The 11,287-nt window shown below is 57.0% G+C and overlaps 1 protein-coding gene across 2 annotated transcripts in view; it reads right to left on the bottom strand.

Moving 5' to 3' along the window:
- Positions 1–1,765: 1,765 nt before the first annotated feature.
- The window catches only part of SAFB2 (scaffold attachment factor B2), a 42,751-nt gene continuing 33,229 nt past the window's right edge, over positions 1,766–11,287 (bottom strand). For both annotated transcript variants that reach the window (XM_087425659.1, XM_087425660.1), the window contains one exon: positions 1,766–2,143. In XM_087425659.1, the coding sequence (XP_087281785.1) occupies positions 2,095–2,143 (49 nt within the window). In that variant the 3' untranslated portion in view covers positions 1,766–2,094. The remainder of the gene's footprint in view (positions 2,144–11,287) is intronic.

Below are 11,287 nucleotides of genomic sequence, written 5' to 3'. Positions count from 1 at the left end.
CGATCCCCCACCCCTGACCCCCAGCCAGGTCTCCTGTGTGCCCCGCCCACCCTGATCCCCCATCCCCGACCCCAGCCAGGCCTCCAGCACCCCCCACCCACCCTGATCCCCCATCCCCGACCCCAGCCAGGCCTCCTGTGCGCCCTGCCCCGATCCCCATCCCCGACCCCAGCCAGGCCTCCTGTGCGCCCCGCCCACTGTGACCCCCATCTCCGACCCCAGCCAGGCCTCCAGCACCCCCACCCACCCTGATCCCCATCCCCGACCCCAGCCAGGCCTCCTGTGCGCCCTGCCCCGATCCCCATCCCCGACCCCAGCCAGGCCTCCCGCGCCCCCGCCCACTGTGACCCCCATCCCCGACCCCAGCCAGGCCTCCTGTGCGCCCTGCCCCGATCCCCCATCCCCGACCCCAGCCAGGCCTCCTGTGCGCCCGCCCACTGTGACCCCCCATCTCCGACCCCAGCCAGGCCTCCAGCACCCCCACCCACCCTGATCCCCCATCCCCGACCCCAGCCAGGCCTCCTGTGCGCCCTGCCCCGATCCCCCATCCCCCGCCCCCGCCAGGCCTCCCGCGCCCCCTGCCCACTGTGACCCCCCATCCCCGACCCCCGCCAGGCCTCGCGCCCCCCGCCCGCCCCGGGCCCCCGCCCCGCGCACCCGGGCTCGCGCACGAGCAGCAGCACGGCGCCGTCCTGCAGGCGCGCGCTCCGGTGGTCGTCCAGGCGCCGCGCGTCGTGGTAGAAGGCGCGCCGCCACGAGCTCTCGCCAGCTGGGCGCGCAGGTCGCGCAGCGCGTCGCGCGGCCGCACCGTGAGCGGCAGCAGCAGCGCCTCGTCCGCCAGGTGCACCTGGATGTGGTAGCGCCGCCAGCGCCGCAGCCCCCGCCGCAGCCCCTCCACGGCCGCCCGCCCGCGCGCGGCAGGCCCGGGGGCGCAGCGTGAAGCCGGATACGCGAAGACCCCGCGCATGCCAGCGCGGGGAAGGGAGCCAGAGAGGAGGCGGGCGGCTGCCCGAGACCCAGATCAGCCTCAGGGCGGGTCTGAATGGAGTTCTCGAGGAGGAGGACTGAGCCAGCCGCGCAAAGGATCAGGGGCGCTGCAGGCTGAGGCGGGAACAGCCGTGCAAAGGTCCTGGGGCAGGATTGCGCCTACAGTGTCCAAGGAAAGGCGACGAGGCCGTGTGGCCGGAGCAGAGGGAACCAGGAGGGGACAGGGCAGGTCGTGTGGGACCTGGGGGGCCGCGCGGAGGACTTGGGCTTTTACCCAGAGGGAGGTGGGAGCCCTGGAGGGCTGGGGGCAGAGGAAGGATGTGACTGAGGTTTATATTCATCACTCACTTTTTTTTTTTTCCCTTATTTCCTTCAAGACACATTCAGCGAGCACCTACTCTGTGTCTGGGCTGGGCATCAGAGAAATCTCACTAGGGCTCTGCCCTCGAGGGTCTGCCAGTTTGGGGTGGAGGACACAGAGCTGGTCACAGACATTCTCAGCCCTATGTGGTCAGGGCTTGAGTAGTGGGAGAGACCCCAGGCTGGGAAAGGCCAATAGGTGAGGATGGCTTCTCAGAGGGGTGGGCATTGCAGCTAGGGCTTTGGCAGGTGAGTAGGAGTTCAACATTCCCACCCAGGAGGCACCTGCCCATGGTCACCAACTATATAGTTCAGTGTGTGCCCAGTGGGGTTGTTATGAGGATTAAACTAAAGTGTGTAAAGCAATTAGAAATGTTCCTAGAGCATTGTCACTCACTAATTGGCTCGGCCGAGAGAATATTCACAAAGAAGTACAATTTGATTCCTCAAAGTAAAGCAAATAAAAGCAAAAAGAGCAGACAGAAAAAGCACCTGTAAGTGACCGATGGTCTTCTAGGTACTTGGTTTAAAAAACAGAAAGCTTCCCTGAATTCTCACAGGACACTCTGATCTCCCATTTTACAGATGAGTAAACTGAGGCATAGAGAGGGTAAGTGAGTTCCCCGAGGATACACAGTGAAAAATGGCAGAGCCGGGATTCAAACCAGCCACCGGGCGTCAGCAATCACACTATTGTCCACTTAAGGCACAGATTCATTTGCAATCATCAGATTTCAGACAGAGATTTTAAAGGTGGCTCAAAGCAAAATAAATTCCAGATGGATCTCCGCTGCCCCTGCAAAAAAAAAAAAAAAAGAAAGAGAGAGAAGCTATAAAATTACTAGAAGAAAACATAGAAATTAAAAATAATAATAATCCCAGTGTGTTGAAGCATGACATTAAACTCTGAAGCCTTTAATTAAAAGATTAATAACTGACTACATAGAAATATAAAATTCCTGCACGCACACACACACATATACACGCGCACACACACACAAATACTAGAAAGTCAATAGACAAAGTCAGGGAAACTCTTCCAAGACATGATAGACAAAAGGCTGATTTCCTGCATATGTAAAAAGCTTCCAGAAATCAATAAGAACCAACAGGAACAAAGGAGGAAAAGGCATGAACATTTTTGACAAGGAAGCACACACATCTTCTAAGCACATGAATGGGGATGCTCCTTCTCGCTCATGGTAAGCTAATTATACATAAAACTACCACAAAATAGCTTTTTTTCTGAAATCCATCAGATTGCTAAAGATAACAAAGTTTGATAATTCGCCATGTGGCTGGGGTTTGGGGAAAAGGGCAGTCTTCCGAATTGGAGTTCAGAGTGTGACATGGTGTCACCTCTCTGATAATAGCTACTGAAACCAGAAGCCAGCTGTGTCCCTTCGGGGACTCCATCCACGTGCCCAAGGATGGCTTAGAGTACCACACACATGCTGAGCAATTTACACGTAACTCCCAGCAAACGCTGAGACTGAGAGCTCGTGGAACAAAGCAGGGAAACTGAGGCCCAGAGAGGGGAGATGCAGGATGAGGCCCAGGCTCTCTCCAGGGAAGGTGGGAGGGCTGGCTCGGCCTGCAGAACTGGTCGCCACGGCCCCAGCCACCGTCCTTGTCGGGCTAAGTCCCAGGCGTCCCGTGTCACACCTGTTGGTGTGCAGAACAGGTCAGAGCGAAGCCAGGGGATGCTCGGCTGTGGCGTATGGAGGCGAGTTCCAGTTAATTCTGACGTTCTCATGAGGCCGTCAGGAAGAGGCAGGTGGCCGCGGGCGGCAGGCCCTCTGCCTGGGCCGCCGGATTAGAGGGATCAGGGCTTCTGCCTCGAGACACTGTCTTATCTGTCACAGGCAATTACGGAAGACCCGGGCGGACGGCGACAAGCTCGGAGAATCCCTGAGTCCTGGCCCCTGAGAGGCTCCGAATGGTGGGATCACGGAAATTGTGGACTCCCCCCCGTCTTGGAATGCCCGGCGTTCTAGACCCTAAGAATATTCACGCCTCTTCTAGAACATTCTAGAAGCAGAGAGCCAGGGTTCCGAGAGGCAGTCAACACGCATCACTTCTGGCTGTCCTAGGGGGCAAAGGAATCTTGGAGAAGGTTCCGAGGGAGGTCAGAGAAGCAGTGGGCAGCCACAAGAGCGGGTTTTAAAAATGGGCCAGGATGCACAAGGCGTGGTCGTCGGGGGCAGGAGGGACACGTGTGGGTGGGGCCGTGTCCCACCAACCCTGCAGGCAGATCAGAAGGGAGCCAACTTGCCCCTACCGGTGACATAGCCACTGAACTTGGCATCAAAATTCTAGAATCGCAGATGCTCAGCCTCCGGTGACACAGACAAGATTTCTTATCTAGACTTGTCCCCTTCGGACCAGAGGTGTCTCAGACTGGAACCCCGGGGCCGAATCTGCTTTGTTTGGCCCGCACAAGGTTTTTTAAAAAAGAATTGGTGAATGAGTGTTTCCGTATTAAGAAGCTGGGTCCTTCGTTAAGAAAGGCCTTGTCTCAGGTCAGAGTGCTCTCTTCATAGCTACTATTTCCTGAACCCATCTGTCCCCCTCCAGTGAAATTTCATAGGGAATTCAACGCTAGGATGCCTGGCACATGAGGGCTCACGGTGGTCCCTGTTGGTAACTTGTGTTATTCAAGTTTTGCTCTATTAGAAACACAGGCTATTTGCCACCAACAGGTTCAATAGTTGCATCCTTCATATGTAAAGAGTTGTTAGAAATAAATAAGAATAGACACATGCAAAGAACACAGATGCCACTCTGGACACACAAAAGACACTGGCGGGAAATTGTTAAAGAAAGACTCGCATGACTGGTGCCTGGAACAGCATCTTGCTCTGATTTATATACCCAGCCTGATCCAATCAATGCATTTTTCTGTACACTGAAGTTTGAGAACCACTGAGCTAGACCAAAAGGGAAGTTTTTGTGCAGACAGATATCTAAGCATCCACCTATTTGGGTCTTTAAGACAACCCTCAGCTCCCTAGTGGTGAGAGGGGAATTCTCAGGGGCTCCCGCTGACCCACGGGCTAATGGATGTGCTCGCAATTATAAGGATTAAATGAGATGATTTCTGACACTTACTGAGTCCTCAGGCTATGCCAGGCTGTGTTCGAAGAGCTTTACAAAACCTGGCTCACTTTATCACTTAACAGCATTGCTATGGGGTAGGTGCTAATATCAGGCCCATTTTACTGATGAGGAAAATGAGTCCACAGTGTGAAAGCAGCACCTCAGCTAGGGCCTGGCACACAGTAGGTGCTTGGGTTTAGAAGAACCTAAATCTTGTTCAGTCAGCAACATGAACACCCGTACCTGTCTCCCCAGGGAGTATTTCCTCTGGGGTCCCGTGAGAGACTCTGGGCACCTGTAAGTGCTCCATAAATGTTTCGGTTTTCACGTTCCGTGGGTGACTCAATGCAGAGCCGCCGGGGAAGGGGAGTGGAGATGGAAGTGGCAGGTTTCTGGGGGTGTGGAGACACGAGACGCACACAGGGACGCCCATGAACACACACCCTGAGACAAATGCAGACACGCCTGTTTCGAAACAGACACAGAAACACACACACACCCAGACCACACACAGGTATGCACACAGGCACACACAGGCACCCCAGGGTCTCGGGCTGGGGTGGGCGGATTGGGGAGGCCCTGGACGCGATCCCTCCTGGCCCCAGCCTCCACCTCCGTCTCTGCTCCCTGGGGCCCGGGGCCTCCCGCTCAGGCGGTGGCGGACCAAAGGGGGAACTGCAGGCCTAGAGACAGGGACTCGGGCAGCGGGAGGGGCCGGGCGGGCGGCTGCGGCACAGAGCGCAGCTCTCGGGCGCCACCCGGCGGGCACGGGGGGCAGGGGGCACGGCGGCCCCTGGGCTCGGCATCTCTGGGTCTCTGTGTCTGTCTGCGTCTCCATCTGTGTGTCTCTGCTTCTCTGTGTCTCGGTCTCTGTCTCTCCATCTTTGTCTCTTTCTCCCTCTCTCTCCCCTCCACGCCTCCCCCCAACCCAGAGCCCAGGCCCCTCCCATGACCCTCCCCTCTGTGTCCTGTCCCCTGATGGCATCTCGGCATTTCCTGCCACCCGTGGGCTGCCCGCTGTGACTCAGGCCGGGTGGGGCGTGGTGACCGGCCGCCCGCTCCTGCCTCCCATGTCCTGGGCTTTGGGGAGGGGACCCACGTCTGGAGGAGCACACGGTCCCCCACTGTGCCTCTGTCCACATAGAGCCTGGTCCATGGGGCCACCGGGGCCCGCCCCTTCCCCAGGCTGGCCGCTGCTGGCTCCCCGAAGGCGGGACGTGCACGGGGGAGGGGGCACAGGGACAGGGAGGATTCGGACCCCTAAGCAAGGAAGGGCCCAGAGAGACAGTGATGGTCACCCTGGAATCCTGGGAGGAGGGCAGGGCCCCCTCTTCTCATCTGCTGAAAACCCGCCACGTCCTCGCATCGCCTGCAGGCTGGCGGCCTGATCCCTGACCAGCCCGGGGTCTCAGAGGCCACTGACCCCAAGCCTCCCACACTCCCATTTGCTCTCGTTCTCCGGTTCCTCCGAGGTGCGGGGTTCCTCCGAGGTGTGGCACCCTTTCCTTCCCGGGGGCTTCTGTGCATTCTGTTCCCTCTCCCGGAATGCCCTTCCAGTCACCTCCTCCAGGAAGCCAGCCTCACTCCACCCCCTGCTGGAAACCATCCTCTGAGCTCCAGAGAGCAGGTCTGTCCTGGTCACGGTCATAGCCGTGCCCCTGGCACAGCGCCGGGCGCACAGGAAGTGCCCAAGAAGCATTTGCTAAACGAATATGCGAGCGAGAAAGGGCTCAGAGGGCGCTCTTGAGCCCCATTTCCCATCTTGCCTGGCTGGGGCGGGGGGCGGCCACGTGGACGTCTTCCTGCTCTGTGCCCTGTTTTCCCAGGCACGGGGGAGAGGGGACATTTTCTGGGCTGCCTGTGAAATCTACCCTGCTGAGGCTCATTCCAGGCGAGTCTGTCAATATTTGGTCCGCCGTGGCTGGCAGCGTCTACGCGGGGGAAGCTTCAGTGCCCTTTACGAGCCTCCCCCCCGGGGCCCGACGCGAGGTTTCTGTGGCTGGGTATGTGGGGCGCCCAGGCAGTTTCACGGCTGGCTGGCACGACGTGGGGACGACGGCGGGGCCGGGAGAAGCCGCAACACACCATCACGGCTTCTAGCACTTTCCCCCTCAGCGTGCGGCATTCGAGAGGCCGAGCCGGGGCCTCTTGTTGTAAAATTGTGCATGCGACATTACAGATTTCACAGCAGTGGACGTGGGGACCACGCGGACCCTTCCCCAAGTCCGAAGTCCACCCTTAATCCCTGGAGGGAGAGATTTCTGGCGAGGAGGCAGAAGGCCTGGCTTAGACCTTCTAGAAGGATTAACAGCAACCACAGGCATTTATTAAGCGCCAACTGTATGCTGCGTATTGTGCAAAGCATTTTAAATGCATCGGCTAGTTGCGTCCTCAGGAATCACCCTGCCCGTTTCATGATGAGAAAACTCAGCGGGGTTCGGGGTAACTGGCTCAATGTCATCCAGGAGGCAAAGGGCAGAGTCAGGATACAGACCCTCCCGCCTGGCTTGGTCTCAAGCAAGTCACCCAGCCCTCACTGTGAACACCCCCTGGAAACCATCCAGCCCTTCTCAACAGTCAGGATCCCGGGAGGGGCTGGAGGCAGGCCCTGAATCAGATCGGCAGGTCTGAGCGGGGGCCTGGGAGCCTGCGTTTAGGGAACTCTTGCTAGAGGTGTTCCTTGGCCCTTTCTCGGTAACGGCAGCCTTACTACTGCACGCGTCCAAACGTCGCCCTCAATCTCAGCCAGGATTGTCCGCCACCTGGTGTTTCCTGAAGACAACACGAGACGAAAGAGCTGGCGGCCCCATCAGACACTGTGAACTAGGGGAATTTTCTACCAGGCCTCGAAAGACCCCATAGGCCAAACAAGAGGTGAAGTCGTCTGAAAACCTGAAAAGACAGGATTATGATGTACTTGCTCTCTTTCTCCTCTCCCTAGATTCAGTGAGCGTTTACCGTGTGTCTGCTAAGTTCCAGTGTGTTAACTAGGTCTGTATTTTCTGGGGTTTTGATGCTTTGATGTCTGGGGCCTCGCCGACCAGGGAGGGACGGCCCTTCCCAGGACTAGCTAACTCCTAGAGACAGTGAACAACTCACCCTAGGGGGTCTTTCAAATGCAAACCAGCCAGTGCAGAGCCCACACCTCCATCCTCTCCTCTCTGGGGCTCGCCCACTCAGGGCCACTGTCCCCTGTTCCGATCACCCCAGGACCAGGTGGCAGACGACTGGGGCCGGCCCCTCTGCCCCAGAGCCCGCTGGAATTGCTGGGACTAGCCCATCTGGCTGCCCCTGGGTGCAGGCCTTTCGGCGAGGGATCTGGGGGCCTGGACACGGCTTTAAGCTTCACTGGGGCGGTTTCCAGCCCGGTCCATCCCTGAATCATCAGGGACATAGGAAGTTATCCTTGGGGTCAACGCTAAAGGTTAGACGCACACGCAAAACAACGTAGACAGTGTTCAAGTCCCGCCCACTCGTTGGCGCTCAAAGCAATCGTCACTTTACCACCACGCGACCTGGGTGTGTGGCCCCTGCGTCCTGGGTGGCTGAGCAGGGCCGTGTGGGTGCGTCTCAGCCTCTCGGGGGCTCTGGGCCTTCAGCTCTGCTTGACCTTCCCGGGAATGGACTCTGGCTCCCAGAGAAGCTGCGACCGCGCACGTCTGGGTGTCGGGACGCTGGGTGACATCTCTGTGTCCTGGTATCCATCGGTCACTGGCCGCAGGGACTGCGCACGTCTCTCTTGGCTGACCAGTGTTCACGTCTGCCACCCTCAATGCAGATTTTGTCATAACCTGGGGTGACGGGCAACGTAATGCCCCCTCCCTGCAAAGATCCTTAAAATCAGAGAAACTTCCCGACCGTGGTCAGAGGGAGACGGGACCATAGCAAAAGGATCAGAAAGATGCTACGCTACGGGCTCTGCAGACACAGGAAGGGGCCAGGAGACAAGGAAGGTGGGTGCCTCTAGAAGCTTCTAGAAGCTTCTAGAAGCACTGGAAAAGGCAGGGCATCAGATTCCTCCCCCAGAGCCTCCAGAAGGAGCCAGCCCCGCAGACACCTTGAATCTTAGGGCCTCTGGCCTCCGGAACTGGGAGATGGTAAGTGGTATTGTTTTAGGCCGCGGAGTTGGTGTAATTTGTTACGGCAGCCACAGGAGAAACACACGCGTTATCCTGCAGGCATCGTGTGACACACTCGGATCCTAAAACGCATGCAGCACTCCGGGGAGAGGAGGAGATCACAGTTCCTGAGAACCGGCATCCTGCTGAGCAAACGAGGCCTCAGGCACGCCAGGCTGGACCTGACGGGGTCAGCCGGGGTCAGCCGTCACATCCTCCCAGCGACCTGCGACCGAGGCCTCACGCCCATTTGAGAAGCCAGAAAGCTGAGGGCTCCAGAGAGGGCGAGTCACTTCCCCCAGGACACACAGCTGACAGGGGAGGTGACGCTGAGACGGGAACCCACCTGGCAGGTGGGAGCCCGTCCTGTGGCTGTTATTTTGAAAAAAACCTCAAAAGCCCTTTTTATGACGTTGGAAATTATTTGACGAGGAGTTAACGCGTGCCGTTTAAGACTGGCAATCGTGCAGGCTTGGGAATTCCTGCAGAGCGGGAACGTTTCACCTCGGAGCTGTTGTGAAATGGAATGAAATCCTGATGAATACAAAATTTAGCAATTGATGGAGCTGACACATTTTTGTAGATGTGGAGACGTTTGATAAGGTATTCATTCTGATTTTGCACGGTTCTTGTTGTATTTTTGGAGCCGCTAATTTCTTCTCTCCTCCTCTCCAGGTCTCGAAACATTTTGCAGGTCCCCTGTGAAGCGTGAGCACCCTAGGCCCTATTCCAGTAGGCCTCCTAGTACCTGTCAGCATTTATTAAGCACTTACTGTATGCCCAGAGCAAGTTTGAGCTCCTTCTGTATATAGCTAATTTAATCTCTGCAAAGACCCTCTACGGTAAATATGATTACTATCCCCCCCCTCCCAGTTAAGGAGGCCAAAGCAGAGAGGAACCATCAGCTAGCTCCTCAGGGGCAGACGGGTAGGCTGGGTCTCAGCGTCCGGCTCCAAGCCCGCCCGCCAGAGTATTCCCCAGCAGTTTCCAACCCAACTTGAACGTTTTTTTTTTAAATTGTGGTAAAATACACGTAACATAAAAGTTAGCATCTTAACCACTTTAAGTGCACAGCTCAGTGGCATGAAGCATATTCACATGGTTGTGAAACCGTCGCCACCATCCGTCTCCAGAACTTTCCATCTCCCCAGACTGAGACTCTGTCCCCATGACACACTGACTCCCCGTCCCCTCCCCCAGCCCCTGGCCCCACCATCTACTTTCTGTCTCTGTGGATGTGACTCCTCTAGGGGCCTCCTGTGAGGGGATCACACAGTGTCTGTCCTTCTGTGTCTGGCTCATGTCACTGAGCATCATGTCCGCAAGGTCCATCCACACTGGAGCAGTTGTCAGGATTTCCGTCCTTTTCAAGGCTGCGTAATATTCCAGTGTGTGGATGGCCCACCTTGTTAATCCGTACCACGACACACCCATTAGGATGGCTATTATTAATAAAAAACAAGTGTTGGTGAGGATGTGGACACTGGAACCCTCGTGCACGGCTGAAGGGAACGTAGAATGGTGCAGCCGCTGTGGACAACAGTCGGGCGGTTGCTCACAAGTTAAACCTAGAATTACCTTATGACCCAGGAATTCCACTCCTAGGTGTCTACCCGGGAGAATGGAAAACAGGTGTGCCAACAAACACACAGACACCTATCTTCACGGCAGCATTGTTCACACCAGCCAAAAGGTGGCAATGACCCATGTCCATCTACAGCCCCTTCTAGAACAAATATTGTGTTCTACCTCCCTTTGCTCTTCTGAAATAAAAATCAGAGTTGATGTAACTAACTACACACAATTTAAAAAAAAGAAAACCCAACCAATATGATGCCCTATCAGATACAAACGGCAGAAATGGAAAGCAAATGTCGATAAATATGTCTAATCCGGCCCGTAAATGCCCGGACACAGCACGCAGACACGGAGACCTGCTCAGCCGGCTCCAATCCCGGACAGACGCCGCCGTGGGGAGGCATTTAGACCCCGGCCCCCCAGCAGCTCTGTTCTCACAAACGGTGAACAACTCTCGGTAAGGTTCTGGATGAAACGATGAGCAATTTCCCCAGAAGGTGCGTTCCAGGAAAGATCTGCACGTGAGAAAACTGCAGAGCACTCCTGTGTCCCCCCCGACTCCTGGGTTGAAGTCCTGGCCCCGGGAGCTCAGAACGTGACAGACGTAATCACGCCGACATGAGGCCAGTAGGGCGAGCCCTGGGCCAACAGGACCAGAGAGGGGACAGCTGGGCGCAGACACACACGGGGAGAAGGCGGGTGAAGGAGGCAGAGATTGGGGTGACGTGTCTGCAAGCCACAGAATGTCCAAGCAGGCCGGCGACCCCAGGAGCTGGGGAGACGTGGAACACACTCTCCCTCACGGCCTCCGAAGGAACCAGCCCTGCGACACCTCGACTGGACTTCCGGCCTCCAGAGCCGAGAGTCAATGTCTGTGGTGTCAAGCCAGCAGTTTGCAGCGAGTCCTGGGTCACGGCAGCCCCCGCAGACTGGCGTATTGTGTGTGTGTGAAACAGGGCGGGTTTTGGGTCTGGCTGGTCACTAGGGGCTGTCCACGGGGCAGCCTGGCGGCGGGTCCCTTCAGGGTGCCCCCCACCCCCCGGGGCCTGGCTGCTCCGTGGCAGCCACGTGACGAGATCTGGAAGCAGGTCTCTCCACAAGCCCAGGCCGAGTCTGGCTTTTACTGCCCAACACGGAAGAGCCAG

This window comes from Ceratotherium simum, chromosome 39 (genome assembly GCF_057802395.1).
Source record: "Ceratotherium simum simum isolate JZ-2026a chromosome 39, ASM5780239v1, whole genome shotgun sequence".
Classification (NCBI taxonomy): domain Eukaryota; kingdom Metazoa; phylum Chordata; class Mammalia; order Perissodactyla; family Rhinocerotidae; genus Ceratotherium; species Ceratotherium simum.
This window is presented reverse-complemented; position numbering and strand designations above follow the sequence as displayed.